General features: G+C 51.7%; 1 protein-coding gene across 10 annotated transcripts in view; it reads left to right on the top strand.

Annotated features, from left to right (window-relative positions):
- EPS15L1 (epidermal growth factor receptor pathway substrate 15 like 1) overlaps positions 1-6,367 on the top strand; it is a 108,695-nt gene extending 102,328 nt beyond the window's left edge. For 3 of the 10 annotated variants that reach the window (XM_064280915.1, XM_064280911.1, XM_064280910.1), the window contains one exon: positions 5,726-5,843. In XM_064280915.1, the coding sequence (XP_064136985.1) occupies positions 5,726-5,736 (11 nt within the window). In that variant the 3' untranslated portion in view covers positions 5,737-5,843. Of the gene's footprint in view, positions 1-1,952; positions 3,710-5,725 lie in introns of those variants that run through there. The other 7 variants (XM_064280906.1, XM_064280912.1, XR_010321253.1 and 4 more) reach the window with 6 other exon arrangements.
- Positions 6,368-15,981: the final 9,614 nt, after the last annotated feature.

Below are 15,981 nucleotides of genomic sequence, written 5' to 3'. Positions count from 1 at the left end.
GATACTCTGAGAAGGGCGCGTTTTCTTCCAGCAGGGCGGGATCAGTGCCGGCTGATAACGTGCTCTTCCTGGCGGACTCGTCCTGTTTCTGGTGCATGGAGGCAATTTTGTTTGTTGGTTTTAGGGAGCCAGGATGTCAGACCTTTCAGAAGCCTGCAGACAAGACTGTGAGCATGACGCCAGGGTTTCGCTGGCCCCAGGGACGAGGTCTCTTCTTGAAAGAGGTTGAAAGCCCCGATACGAATTACGCGATCCCACTGTATAAATGGTTAAGCACTCAACTACTAGCCAAAAGGTTGGTGGTTTGAACCTACGCAGGTGCCTCAGTTGAAAGGCTTGGCAATCTGCTCCGAACAATTAAAACCTTGAAAACCCTTTGGAGCAGTTCTCCTCTGCAACTAGCAACAAAAACAGGCCCAGTGCACAAATGAACAACTTGATTTTTTTTTAACTTTTATTTCAATTATGACCTACCCTAAAACAAGAAATGCAACCTAGAGCCAGCACCCTGAAGCCCTTTTCTGTTGAAAAGAAAGGAAAAAAAAAAAAGTCATCTTGCAAAGTGAAGGGCCTTTTTTTCAGAAGCTAATATGGGATTCCGAGAGTCTGGCTGTGTTTCTATGTGTGAGAAACGGGATTTGAAAGATAGTGCAGCAACCGTTGGGTGTTTTCAGTACTCTGCTCGGTCCACAAAAACCTTGTTCTCAGAGGCTCAGATGTTGTCGTCTTCTCAGAACAGGTTTCACTCTCTCTTGTGCAACCATTTTTTTTTATAAAGATCTCTTCATTTGAATTTGCAACGTACCTCGTTCCAGCGCTGGGTGTGAGAGTTATTATTTATAGACGTTTCAGCTCCCAGAATATCCGTTTTGAAGAGAGCTTTGCAAAATCAATGCACAGTAAACACCCAGTTCTGTTCCAGATCCTTCTTGGCAATGTCTGCCAGGCACTGCTACCTTGTGGCTTATTTAAAAATTCCCCACGATCCTGAGACACTCCCGGCTCGTGTAAATATTTCACGACTGGAGTAGTTGGATGCTGTTGACCGCGGGTGCGCCCTTAGAATGTGCACAAAACGGTGACGTTGCTAATAAAAATCAGACACAAAACCCGCCTCATCTAGAGTTTCTTGACTAGCACTCCGTTTATTTTTGGGGTGGAAAATATTAAGTGCTTGTGGAAAAAGTAGAGCCCTTTCATGCACGACTCGGGCGCCCTGCTTCGGGGAGGGGAGAGGGGCAAGTGGAGTTGAACAGCAATGTGAAGAAATGATTGTTCTTTTTCTGAAAAGCACAGTTAGGTTTCCTGTGAAACCCTCCCTCCCTCCCCCGCCCCAGTCAGCTTGTTTAGAAAGCTTTTTTTTTTTTTTCAAACCCAAGTTTTCAAGCTCTCACTTGGCCTGACAGTTCTCTGATTCGCCTATCCCAAGCAGTTGTTAACATCAATTTGAAAACCCACCTCGGTTGTTAATGCCCAGCTGAGGTGCCAGCCTGCTTTTACTGTCTGAAGTCACCTTCCCTGCTCTGAATGGCCCAGTTTCTCACGAGGAAACCATGAGATAGTAAGAGTCAGTGCCTGTGGACAGGCAGGGTGGGCCAGCAGGGGGGCGCATCTAACTGGCTCAGTCTATCCTCCTCAGTTATAACCAGCTGCCTTTGAGTTGACCCGGACTCATGGTGACCCCACGTGTGTCAGAGTAGAATTGTGCTCCAGAGGGTTTCCAGTGGCTTGATTTTTCAGAAGTAGATCACCAGGCTTTTCTTCTGAGGCACCTTTGGGTGGACTTGAACCTCCAGACTTTTGGTTAGCAGCCAAGGGTGATCACCAGTGCACTACCCAGGGACTCCAACCAGTTGCTGTCAAGCCAGCTCTAACTCATGGTGACCCCATGTGTGTCAGAGTAGAACTGTGCTACAGTGGCTGATTTTTCAGGAGTACTTTTTTTTTTACAGCATCAGTCCTTCCCAGGCGCCCGTCTTTCGTTTAGCTGCTGAACTCATTAACCATCTGCACCACCGGGGGACTCTCCCTCTTTTATATCATCGTCTGAAAACATGCAAAACGGCCCCCTCTCAGGGACTCAAGATGCCTTGCCATTGGCCTGGTGCTGGGGGCTCAGTGGCCCCTGGGTTCATGAACGTCAAAGATTCGTGCTACCTTGGAGAGGTCAAAGCTGGTGCCTTCGGTTTGATTATTTCTGCTCCCCCAGTGAATGCCGAAAGCTCTCCAACCTCAGCCCCGCTGACCTACAGCCATCATGAGACTTGGACATTCCATGTTCCCAAGCACATTCAAGACGCCTTGTTATTTGTCCAAAAGCGATCGGTCTACGTTGGATCTAGGGAAGCCAGTCTCACCCACAGAAGCTGCTCGTTGCCCCTGTTCTGGCTCTGGCCCTGCAACTTGGAACCTTTTAATTTACGAGCCCAAGTGTCCCTCAGTGGGATGTTTACGCCTGTTGCTGTGCATGGAAACCCTCTTCCATCCCTGGCGTGTCTTGAAAAGCAGGCCTTTCTGTTCACTGGGAAGGCGTGTTTCCAGGGGAGCAGAGCAGCTGTTTTAGAGGTCCGCATCAAGAGCAGGCTGGATCTCAGGTTGGATGAGAGGCGCTGTTGATACTGAGGGAGTTGGGTGCAGTTTCTGCGTCAGGATAAGCGAGCTCACTGGATGTGGCTAAAGGGTCCCCTGCATGTCTCCATGAGGACTCTGTGACCTGCAGCAGCGCGTGGGTGCAGATACCCCCGAGGGCCACCAGGTCTACCTGGAGCGCGGATGTCCCCAAGGAGACCGCCAGAGCATAGCTGGTGGGATGATCAGAAGGGCAGATGGAAAAGGTTGTTCTGTGGAAGCTGGGCAGCTCCTGTGGGCTGGGCACACCGGCCCCCTCCCCCACTGCACTGCCCCAGTCGTGATGGAACTCCTCCTGGTGGCACCTCATCAGACAGGTCTGAGAACTAGAAAGTGGCCATCACGGTATCCCTCCAAGGCTGGAAGAGGATTCTCTCTGAATTCCAAATGCAACGAGAGCCGAGCCGTAGAAAACGCCTTTCTTGAGTCCTCTTCCGGAACCCCAGTTGAACTTGACCCTTATGGGCATGTAGATCCCTGTATGAGATCTGGGCCAAGATGGAGTCTTGGCCTGGTGGCCTGCAGGTGGCGGGTGTTTACGTACGCAGTTAAGGGTTTATCTGGGTGTCGCAGGTCCCCTGGGCAGGGGCCTAGGCAGTTCAGGAGGCAGATTTAGGGCCTTGCGGGCTCGATTCCAAGCTGGAACCAGCTCTGGTGTGGACCAGCCTCCCAGGACCCCCCTCCCATCCCCGCTGGCTCCGTGCTGTTGACGGGTTGCTGTCACAACTGCGCTGTGGAATGATCCCACCAGCATGTGTTGTTTTTTCCGTGTTTTTCTCCCAGCGAGGTGTTGGAAAGTTCCCCGAGGATGGTGGGGAGGGGATTCCCTTATCTGTGGCCTGGTGGAAACAACATGCACTGGTGGGAGCCAGCTTTCGGGTCCAGCCCGGAACCACCTGCTGAGGAGCAAGGGACCAACCTGTTTTCCAGATGGTCTTGTCTTCGCACTGACCCTGTTCCCTGCCTGACATCCAGGCCAGGTGGAAGGGGCGTCCTGGATTCTACTGCCACCTCCTTCCCCTCCCCCTCCCTACTCTGCTCCTCCTCACTGCCACATCTGACTCCAACCAAGGCCTCTTTCCTCCATCCCTCCTGCATCTGCCCCTTCCCCCATCCACCCCATCTGCCCCATCACCCTTCCCCCATTCATCCCTTCTGCCATTCACCCTTATCCACCCCTCCCCCACTCACCCCCTCCACCCCTCTTCTTCTCTGTTCATCCCATCTGCCCCTACACCATTCACCCCCATTCTCCCCTTTTATTTCTCTCCTCCCCCACTCACTCCCATTTGCCCCCATCCATCCTCTTCCATCTTTTCCCACCCCTCCCCCACCCAGCCCCCCTCTCTGCCTGGCCCAGGCCCCATTCCACCTGCTCTTCTCTCCCCGCAGCCATCAGTTGTGAGAGGTCGGAGCTGCCAGTCTCATCAGGCCCCACCTGCTGCCCTCCCCTCAGCCTCTGTGACACCACCTTGGGCCCCTTTCTGCACTCAGACCCAGGGAGGTTGTCGTGTGTGGCTCAGCCTGCCCCCTGTAGGCCAACCTGTCTTCCCAGGTCCCTCCATGTCCCCAGGTCCCCAGCTGGAGAGGTATCAGTGGTCCCCTCTTCCCAGCTGGCACAGGAACCCAAACTGCTGGAGTTCTGCAGGGGGTCTTCCAGCTCGTGCCAGCTGTCTGTCTGCTTCCTGGGCACCTGTGGAAGGGCCGGCCCATCTGTCTTTGAGGTCATTCCAGTGCTTAGGGGAGGGTGGGCCAGAGCCAGTGTGTGGGTTCATGTCCCTCACACACAGTGCCCCCATTCCCACGTGGCGCTGGGGCTGACGGGCTGTCGGGGCAAGGGGCCATTTGAGGAGGGTCTGCAGGGTTTGCCTCTGCTCTACAAAATGTTTTTTCTAAGTTGAACATTTTAGAAAAGCACCCCAAGGATAAAAACCCCTCGACCCAATGGCAGCACGAATGCCAGGGCTCTTATAAGTGTTCAAGGGCAGGTGACTCCTCCAGGGTCCCAGAGCTCTCTGGAGCAAGCCCTGTGCTCCACTTTGGAGTCCTCTGCATGTTAGACGCTCAGATGAGCACACCAAAACTTCCCAGGCCAACCTGCTCACCTTGCCACGTGCAGTTGCTGCCGAGTCTGGGTGTATGGCTCCGCCGTCCAAGCTTCTTGGGGCTTGGCTGACCTTTGCTGCTTTCTCGGACTTGCCTGCCGTCCTCCCTCTCGTACCCCCACTGAGTGTTACAAGACTGTGCTCTTGGGAATTGCCAGAACCTTCTCTATTTCCTGGGCATTGCTTATTGAGGGCCCCTGCAGAAAAGGCTTCTCAGTTCTCTGGGGCCCGAAGGCAGTGGTCACACTCGGCCCTGCCTCTCTGTGCCCAGGTCCCCTCTTCCTCTAAACCCTGGGTGGGGGTGGGGGGCCATATACATGTGGCCAGCAAACCGCACTCAGGCCCACCAGAAGGTAGGTGCCTTAGTTATCTAATGGTGCGGTGACAGAAAAATTCTGACCTTTTGCTCCTGGGTGATCACCATGTGGCTTGGCCTGTGTCTTCCCCCATCTCTGCTTGCTAGTTTGCATTTAATCTCTCTTATATTTCAAAAGAGAGTGACTGGAGATACACCCTATGCTAATCCTGTCTCATTAATTTAACAAAGACAACCCATTCCCAAATGAGATTATAACTGCAGGCATAGAGGTTAGGGTTTACAGCACATATTTTGGGGGGATACACTTCAGTTTGTAATGGTGGGTTTCCGATCTGGCCCACGCCTCGACCCTCCACGGGCCTGACCCACACCCAAACTCACAACAGGTCCTCAGCCTGCTCCCTGACCCTCCACAGGTCCCACCTGCTCCCAGACCCTTCATGGGTTCCACCTGCACCCGACCCTCTATAGATCTGACCTGCCCCCTAACCCCCTGTGGATCCCACCTGCTCCCTGATCCTCCACGGATCTGGCCTGGTCCCTGACCCTCCACAGGTCCCACCTGTGCCCCGACCCTCCGCAGGTCCTCGGCCCTGACCTCTCCACACCCCCACCCCGTGCTTGGTGGCTGCAGCTCCAGGCCAAGTAACTGAGCTTCATGTTTCCCTTGCAGTTTGGCAATGAGGAGCAGCAGCTGGCATGGGCCAAGCGGGAGAGTGAGAAGGCGGAGCGGGAGCGGCTGGCGCGGCTGCGGCGGCAGGAGCAGGAGGACCTGGAGTTGGCCATCGCCCTCAGCAAGGCTGACATGCCAGCTGCCTAGACTGTGCAGGGCAGGCACAGCGGGTTTGCAGAGGCAGGAACACAGACGTGCATATGTGTACACCCCATGCAGGCACACGACGGACACCCGCAGGGCAGGGGCTTGGGCTCCAGGCGGCTTGCTCAGGGCGCAGGACTCGCACGCCGCTGCCCGTTCCTGCCTCCTCTGGGAAGGGCCTGCAGGAGAGGGTGCACCGAAGCCAGACGTCCCCCTTCCCTGGGAAAGCATCTGGTACAGGTGGTAGAGTCGCCTCCTGCCGTGAGACCCCTGTCAGGGGACTGTGTCCCCCACCATCAGAGCCCAGCACATAGGGATGTGGGGCAGAGCACACAGCACACTCTCCTTGTATCTCATCGCCCTCCGAGGATGCTCAAGGTGACGGTGCCTGTGGCCCCCTGCCCCCATGAGCCGTCTGACTGCAGGAGACACCCCCCAACACTGTATGCATTTGCTGTACAAATTACATTTGAATGATTAATATAAAATATTTTAATACAAATCCGGGGCTGGTGTTCCTCACTGATGCGCTGCTGCCGGAGCTGGTGCCCTCCACCATACTTGAGAAGCAGGTGGGCCACAGGCGGTGTGTGAGGGAGACGGCAGCTTGGGCCCCAAAGGAAGCCAGTTTGGGAAGTTTACAGGGTCCCCTGGTCTCCCAGGATGCACAGTGATTTTAGAATAGTTGGCTGTGACCTCGTTTGCAACAAGGCTGGGTTTGCAGAGAAAGTGTTATATACAGTTGACAAAGACCAAGTCTGCAGGGAAAAGGACTGCAAGGCAGGTCACACTGTGACCTGGGCTGCTCCTCCTTCCCTGCCGGATGGACACACACAAAGACCCACATGCACACTAATCCATCCCCACTCCCAGTGGCTGTCTCTGCCTCTTACGTGGCAGAGAACACACACGCCTTTTCCTGAAAAGCAGACTGTCCGATGTTTTAGGTACCCTGAGAACTCCCAGGCATCACAGTGGAGAAGAGAACGCTAAGCCCATCCTCCACCCCAGCATCAGACCTTGTCCAGACTCCACGTTTGCGCCATTGGTCCCATGCCTCCCCTTTCCTTTGGCAAAGTCTTTCAAAGCAAACTGTGTCCTCCACAAACCTGAGTAGACCGCACTAAAAACCCTGGGATCTCTTCACGTAACCACAGTGCCCTGAGCACGCCAGGCAAAATTCACAGCAATTCCTACTGGCATCAGCTACAGCTTTCCCACAGCCCGCGACCTGTGGCTTCGCAACGTCATTCGTGTTTTCTCTCTTGAGGGTTAGAAGGTTTTTCACTTTTGAGAGGTGATATCCCCTGGCTCCCTTCCATGGCAGCTGGGTCCCCATGGACTGCCCATGAAGACCCCATTTAATCCACCCCTTTGCCATAAAATCAGTTCAGGTTGAGACTGTTGGTATTGTTGTTGGGTGCTGTCGAGTTGATTCCGACTCACGGTGATCCCGTGTGACAGAACAGAACTGCCCCATAGAGTTTTCAAGGCTGTAATCTTTACGGAAGCAGATCACCAGGCCTGTCCTCCGTGGAGCCACTGGGAGAATTGGAACCTTTTGGTTAGTGGCCAAGCGCTTAACCATTGCACCAAGGGCCAGAGTTGGTTGGCCTGAGCAGCATTTTGGAAGATGACTGATTCTCGGCAGCCCCCTGAGTAAATAAAATCAGGTCTTCAAAGCCAGCGTTGCATGAAGGTACATTCTCCTCCTGGAACAGCCAGAGAAAGCTATTTTTAAAGCCGTACAGGAAACTTCTGGGAAACAAAGGGCCTGCCTCTCAAAATAATGCAGTAAATATTTCTAACCCCTTATCAGATCTGCTTCCTTTGAAACATGCTACTCTTACCCACCCTCCCCCCAGATTTTCCCCAATAAAAGTTCCTAGGAGCCGTACAAACTGTATCATGAGCTGTTGTTGGAAAAACACAAAGGAAATGTGGAAATGGGATCCTTATCGCACGTTTATTCCAAAGAAGATGTGACGTAATGTGGGTGTGCACAGGCAAAGTTGTGTTTACGTTCGGTCTTTAAAAAGGGCCCTTTGATTTGCTTTCTCGCTGGTGTGCTGTGCATTCTTTGCTCCGTGACCTCGGGCCGTTACTTAACCTCTCTGGGCCTCAGCATCTTCATTTGGCCAAAGAGTTGGGCCTAAAAACCCTGATGAGTATGACTGAAGTCCCTAAAAAGACACACATTTTAAGATTTCAGGTAACATTAAAGAACAAAGTAGGAGAGTTGAATTCTATTTGAAAAAAAAAAAAATGCTGTCAAGTCGATTTTGACTCATGGCAACCCCATGTGTTACAGAGTAGAACTGTTCCATAGAGTTTTCTGGGCTCTTACAGAAGGTCATCAGGCCTTTCTTCCATGGCACCACTGCTTGGGTTTGAACTGCCAACCTTTATTTTATTTTATTTTATTACTATTTTTTTTAATTAATTTTTATTAAGCTTCAAGTGAACATTTACCATTCCAATCAGTCTGTCACATGTAGGTTTACATACATCTTACTCCCTTCTCCCACTTGCTCTCCCCCTATTGAGTCAGCCCTTTCAGTCTCTCGTTTCGTGCCAATTTTGCCATCTTCCCTCTCTCTCTATCTTCCCATCCTCCCTCCACTCAAGAGTTGCCAACACACTCTCCAGTGTCCACCTGATTTAATTAGCTCACTCTTCATCAGCATCTCTCTCCCCGCCACTGACCAGTCCTTTTCATGCCTGATGAGTTGTCTTCGGGGATGGTTCCTGTCCTGTGCCATCAGAAGTTCTGGGGAGCATTGTCTCTGGGATTCCTCAAGTCGCAGTCATACCATTAGGTATGGTCTTTTCATGAGAATTTGGGGTCTGTATCCCATTGGTCTCCTGCTCCCTCAGGAGTTGTCTGTTGTGCTCCCTGACAGGGCAGACATCGATTGTGGCCGGGCACCAACTAGTTTTTCTGGTCTCAGGATAATGTAGGTCTCTGGTTCATGTGGCCCTTTTGAACTGCCAACCTTTTGATTGTGCCAAGTGCAAACCCTTTGTGCCACCCAGGAACCACCTGGGTGGTATTAGCCAGGCATCCTATTAGCCTCGTCTTTATTTGTCCCATCTTGACAACCATTTGCTAGCTAAGGGAGAAACAGTAGTAAATGAACAATTCCGTCAATTTTCCAGTGGTTTTCCTATGCTAACTGTCACCTAAAAGCCCTTTTTGTAGGCCAGAAGCACAATGGCCTTTGCCACAGTGGTCTGCTGGTGAATATTGTTTCTTTGTGTAAAGACAAAGGGCAGAGTTTCCATTCCAAGAGCCAAAAAAAGACCTAAGATGTAGCAATTGTTCAACAGTAAACACACTTCTTCAAGGAAGTGTAGGAATCTTGATTCTAAGAGAACAACATGGCAAACCAGGTCCCTGATTTCCTTTCCAGTTTTAGGATAAGAAACCTGCGGCTTCTCTTCCCCTAAGGTAGGTCAGAGAAGACACCAAGATTAGGAAGAAGCCAGCCTTGGAGTCAGATGGTGTTTAAGCCCGGCTCCTCCACATGATGGCCGGGTGACCTTGGGCTCAACTCTTGGGGTCTCCATTTTCCTCATCTGTTGGTGTTGGTTGCTGTCAAGTTGGCTCCAACTCATGGCGGCCCCAGGCACAACAGAATGAAACTTTGCCCCAGTCCTGTGCCATCTTCACAATCACTGGTATGCTTGAGTCCATTGTTGTAGCCGCTGTGTTTTGAGGGTCTTCCTTCCTAGGTGGCTGTATCACAAGCTTCTCACAGCTTTTTTTTTTTTTAAATCGAGTTGAAAATAGACATAACACATTCACCACCTCTATAATTTCTACGTGTCCAATTCAGTGACATTGATTACATTATTCAAATTCTGCAACCATTCTCGATATCTTTTTCCAAAACATTCCACCACCATAAACGGAAACTCAGCGCCCCCTAAGCAAAAACTCACCCTTCCCCATCTCCCTGGTACCCTCTAATAAGCTTTGATCTCTATGCATTTGCCTATTCTAGATATTTCCTGTAAGTGGGATCATAGCATGATGTTTTCAGGGTTCATCTACACTGTAGTGTGTATGCCTGCTTCATTCCTTTGTGTGACTGGGTAATATTCCATTGCATGGATGGGCCACATAGTGTTTATCCATTCACCTGTTGACGGACACTTGGGTTCTTTCCACCACCTTTTGGCTGTCGTGAATAATGCTGTGAGGAGCATTGGTGGGCAGGCTTGTGTTTGCATTCCTGCTTTAAAGTCTTGGGTACATACCTAGAAGTGGAATTGCTCAGACATATGGTAATTCTATGTCTAACTTTTTGAGGGACCGCCACACTGTTTTCCGTAGCCCCTGCACGATTTTGCATTCCCACCAGTAGTGGATGAGGGTGTGAGAGCAATTTTTGAGATTTTTGTCTTTAGGGCATTTGCCACATTTCTGGCAACTCCTTTTCTCTATCTCCAAAGGCCTCTCTCTCATCAACACCAACCCAAATTCTTGGAAACACCTCAGTGGATACCCCTGAGCCCTTTTTGGGTGCACACTGGTTGATGCTGTACCCCAGCTCTACCATGTGTCACCCCAGTTCTGCAAAGTGTAGTCCTTGCCATAGAAGTCTTCTTTGGAAACATGGTTGACCAGAGTAGTCGTCTTCCTCATTTATGTGCTGGTCACCCTCCCAGGAGCCAAACCAAAGCCCCTCCCCCAACTGACTCAGGGCCTTCAGGGGACAGTCCACAGGGACCCAGCTGCCACTGTGGGAGCCAGGGGCATCGCCTGCCAAAGGGGGAACGACCTTCCAGCCATTAGGAAGATAAACGATGCTGAGAAGTCAAAGGTGAGTTGGCATTCCCTTTGGGGTGCAGGGACCCTGGGCAGACAGACAGGGGACTTGGGCAAGGCCCACTTGCAGTCAATTAACCTACGGCGAAGTCTATTTTCCCCAAATCGCTGCCCCCAGGTTACCTGAGAGGCTGGAATTGCTTCCTCTAGCCCGGGAGCCAGGAGCCTTCGTCCCCATTTAATCCCATGTCTTCTTCCCAGGAGCCTCCGAGGTGCACAAAAAACCAGTTCCATAGGGTTTTCTTTTTATTTTATTTGTGGTGAAAATTACACAGCAAAACCCGCTTCCTTTCCACAGTTTCTAGACATAATGATCAGTGACATTGGTTACATTCTTTGCATTGTGTTAACATTCTCGTTATTTCTGTTCTGGTTGTTTCACTCGCGTTGGCTTAAACTTCCTGCCCCACCCCCAACCTTCTCATTTATGCTGTAAAATAGCTGTTGTCCATTTGGTCTAATAGAGATGAGCTTTTAAAAGAACGCAATACTCAAGGGTGACAGTCTTTACTTTTTGAGCTAAACTGTTACTTAATTTAAAGGTGGCTTCAGGGAACAGTTTTGATTCAAGGTTTGAAGAGTAACTCTCCGTAGGGTTTTCAGTGGCTGATTTTTTGCAAGTAGATGCCAGGCCTTTCTTCCAAGGCACCTCTGGGTGGACTTGAACCTCCAACCTTTCAGTTAGCAGCTGAGCACTTAACCATTTGCAACACCTGGGGACTCCAGCCCCACTTTACAGACGAAACCAGGAGCAGAGCCCAGAACTGCCGTATATCCCAGGCCCGGAGTCCTCATCCCACTGCCTCTCCAGGCTGCCTCGGCACCCTGATCTGGCAGGGTAGGGACAAGCGTACCCCCACGCTGCTTCCTGACATAACACAGATGCAGGGGGAAGGCTGGGGGGAATGGGCTGGGCATAGGGACAGCCGCCAACTCCTGAGATGAGAAACCCTTCCTCTGACAAGGCTCATATGACTCAAAGCGTGCCGACGAGCCCCCCATCAGGTGACCTGAGTCACCACGGCTGTGGAGGAAGTGAGGTGTCAGGATGTGCTTGGGGTTCGGGGTCAACGGATGCACGTGGGAATGGGGAGCAGAAGCCTAGACCTGGGACGGATGCCAAAAAGCTGATCTCGGAGCAGGTGGGGTGTTGGGACTCCACTTTGACCCCCTTTTCTATCCTTGCCTTGGACCATACAGAACCCTGAGAGGTCCCTGTAGAGAAGTGTGTCCCCTAGAGGGCCTCTCAGTCTGGGGACAGTCCTCTAAAGACCACCTCAGGGTCAGAGAGGAGATCCGAGGTGATGGAGGGAGGCGGTACGGCAGGGGGAAGAGATTCTGGAAGTGACCACATTCGAGAGCTCACAACAGTGTCCTGAAAAGGGACAGTCCAGCACCTCGAATCTGGAGAGTAGCCCTCGTGAGCTAGGACAGGGACTCAGCCCAGCCTGAAAACCCCCAGGTCAGATTCTACTCAGCTACAGGAGGGAGGAGAGGACAGAGCAATCGCTGCGGGAAAGGTCAGTTCAGATTTAAATTTATCAACAACAGAAGGTGAAGTTATGACTCAGAGAAAATGACGAAACTACCTCCATGTCCCATCGACACCACACATCTACAGACCACCCACATCACTGGGACAACCAGGCCCAGACTCCCTGTTTCGTCTACACCGCATGTCCACACAGCACCCACATCGCTGGGACAGCCAGGCCCAGACTCCTTGTTCGGTCTATACCACATGTCCCACAGAGCCCCCACATCTCTAGGACAACCAGGCCCAGATTCCATGTTCTGTCTACATCGCACATCCTACATGCACCCACATCACTGGGATGACTAGGCCCAGACCCATATTCCGTCTACGCTGCATGCCCCACAAAGCACCTGCATTGTCAGGATGACCAGAGTCAGACCCCATGTCCCGTCTACATCGCATGCCCCACACAGCACCCACATTGCCAGGACAACAGGGTCAGACCCCACATTCCGTCTACACCACACACGCCCCACAGCCCCTGCATCGCCAGGACAACCAGGCCTGGACCCCACTTTCCAACTACACCATACATCCCAGAGTGCACATTCATCTTCTACCCCTCTCTTGGGGTCAGATATTCTGTTTCCAGGAAGCTCCTTGAATTCGTATTTCATTCTGTTCAATTGTTCAGAAGCAAAGCCCCCACAATTGTTCCTGCTGATCACTTCACCCAGTGTCCCCATCCCTCAACAGCCTCCTGGATGTCCACTCCTGCCCTGTCTAATCAGGGGTCTGACCCAGTCTCAGACACACCCAGTCCACATGGTCCTGGTTGGCATAGGTTGGAGGATGGATCTACAGGCAATCCAAGCAGACTTCTCAGCAGAGGTGATGGTTGATGAGGGTTTCCCACATGGACAAATAGGAAAGGCTTTTGGCATCAGGAGCAGCCAGTGCCTGGGTAGAGGACAGGACGGCCGTGGATGTTGGTGGACTGAGATTAGGCCGTGAGTGGGCTTGTGTTGGGGAGAGGTGGGAGTTGAGGCTCAAGCAGGGACCCCAGTGGACTCTTAAGGGTAAGAAGGCCCTGTGAAACAGTGTCCAGAATGTTCTAAATGAACAAGTGAAGACTAGGGGCTAGACAGCTGTGCCTGCATCATGTAGTTACTGACTGTGGGCTCTTATGTTGGGTCGCCCTGCCAGCCTGAGCACCCATGGGAGCTGCCCTTTGGGCTCTGGCAGTGTCTTGGGGCCCCCATGTGAGGTCAGGCTTACTCCCTGAGAGCCACGATCTCGCAGCTGCCCCAGGACCTGCCCAGGGGAACCAGGGTATTTTATGAACATCCCTGAGCTGCTGATGGAGTCCTGGGTGCCCCCAGCACCCCCAGCCAGTTCCCCTACCCTGGAGCTCAGAGCTGGGACAGATCTGGCTCGGGCAGGGTTTGCTGAGTCATCCTCAAAGCAGGTTCTCCCTGCATTAAAAAAAAAAAAAAAAAAAGCGGGCGGAAAAAAGGCTTGTCGATAGAATGTTCTGTCCACGTTGTTCTAAATTATAATGGGCTGGGGCCTGCCAAGCTGTGTTGTGTTGACTAGAACGAAGCAGGGAGGCCAGCTCCCAGGGGATTTGGGTTTGCAGCTTGGCTCTGCCCCTTAGGAAAGCTGAGGTCTGAGGAAGGCCGCCACCCTGTGTCTGGAATAAACAGTGTCTGCCTGAGTGAAGACCTGGGCACTGACCCTGCTGAGGACCTAGAGCTATCCCCACTGATGCCAACCCCACCAAGGACCTGGACACTGACCCCACCAAGGACCCGGGGTCCAACCCTGCTGGGGACCCAGATGCTGACCACACTGAAGACCCGACGCCGACGCTGCTGGAGACTCAAGTGCTGACTCTGCTGAGGACCTGGGTGCCGACTCTGCCTAGGACCTGGACTGACCCTGCTGGGGACCCAGATGCTGATCTCAACTTGCTGTGTGACTCTGGCCCTGTGCTTGCCCTCTCTGGTTCCCTCTTTCCTTCTCTTTCACAGGAGCAGTCCCAGGTCAGACCCCTCACAAGGTGCCTTGGGCACCAGGTCCATGTGGAGGAGCCTGCTGTGCGGATGTTGCAGTTGGGGAGGGCGTGCCGGGTGTGAGCAGCACCTCGACCGCGGCCCGTCCAGCTCCCTGGCCACGCGCTGCCTTTCTGCACAGCTCAGAGCTGCTGTGAAACCGCATTTCCAGGCAGCCCCCAGAAGCCGGGCCACCAGCCAGCCCTGCCTGGCTATACCCCATTTCTCCGAAGAAGAGTCCAAGGCCCAGAGTGGTAGCTGCAGCTGACCACAGGGAGCTAGCAGTCAAGCTGGGACTCGAACACTTGACATTTGCAGATGCCTCTCTGGGAGCAGGGCCCGGACAAGACCTCTGAGAACAAATTTTTAAAAAATTTAAAACAGTGTATTTTATTTTTGTCTTTGTTGTTGAAAATATACACGGCAGAACATACACCAATTCAATAATTTCTACATGTATAATTCAGTGACATTGATTGCATTCTGTAATTTGTGCCACCATACTCATCCTACTTTTCAGAATTGTTCCTCCCCCATTAACATAAACTCACTGCCCTTTAAGCTTCTTATCTAATCCTTCAAGTTGCTGTTGTCAGTTTAATTCCATATAGATAGTTCTTAAAAGAGGACAATGCCCACTTTATTTATTAAGCTGAACTATTCTTTGGCTTAAAGAAGACTTCAGGGGATATTTCTGGTTTAAGATTTAAAGATTATCTCAAGACAACAGTTTTAGGGGTTCATCCAGCCTCAACGGCTCCAGAAAGTCTGGATTCCATGAGCATTAAAATTCTGCTCTAAATTTTCCCCTTTTTGATCAGGATTCTTCTATAGAGTCTTTGATTAAAATGTTCAGTAATGGTAGCCGGGCACCATCTAGTTCTTCTGGTCTCATGGCAAAGGAGGCAGTTATTCATGGAGGCAGGTAGCCACACATTCCATGGCCGCCTCCTCTTCCTGAGCCTCCTTCTTCCTCTGTTGCTCCAGAGACCAATTGTTGTACCTTACATAGCAGAGAGAGCAAATAAAAATGCTAAAAGGAAGCAAGTGATGGGAAAGGGGAGGTTGGGGTTGGGGAGGGTGCAGCCCTGGCCATCTCCACACTTTGTGTGCCTTTGGGCAGGTCCCTGTCCCATCTGGGGCTTAGTGTCACCTCCAGAGCACGGGGCACCTTCCCTGGTCTCTGTCAGCCTATACCTGGCTTCTGTCCCCCTAATCCAAACCAGCCAGAGCCCCCCCAGATGCAATGTGGAAATGCCTAGAGAACCCAGAAAAGGACTCAGAGAATTCAGAGGCTGTCTTAGTCTCCTAGAGCTGCTGTATCAGATATCCCACCAGGGGGTGGCTTTAATGAACAGAAATTTATTTTCTCACAGCTCAGGAGGCTTGAAGTCTGAATTCAGGGCGTGGCTCCGGGGAGGTCCTTGCTTGTCTATTTCAGCTTCTATTAGCTGCCAGCAAGGCTTGGCTTCCTGGGTTTGTAGATACATCTGCTGTGTGTCTGTCTTCATATGGTGTCTGTCTTCCCCCATGTGTATGTCTCTATTCTGCTCTTTTTATAACTCAGAAGTGATTAGGTTTAAGACCCACCCTATGCTGGCATGACTTCAACTGACTGATGGATTACATTACATTGCATTCTGGAAGGTGATTGCATTACATTACATTAGATTACACCCACAGCTATGAAAAATTAAAAGCCCGTTCGTCGCCGAGTCAACTCCGACTCACAGCAACCTCGGTGTTT

This window comes from Loxodonta africana, chromosome 3 (genome assembly GCF_030014295.1).
Source record: "Loxodonta africana isolate mLoxAfr1 chromosome 3, mLoxAfr1.hap2, whole genome shotgun sequence".
Taxonomy (NCBI): Eukaryota; Metazoa; Chordata; class Mammalia; order Proboscidea; family Elephantidae; genus Loxodonta; species Loxodonta africana.
The sequence above is the reverse complement of the archived record's forward strand: the minus strand, read 5'-3'. Positions and strand labels throughout refer to the sequence as shown.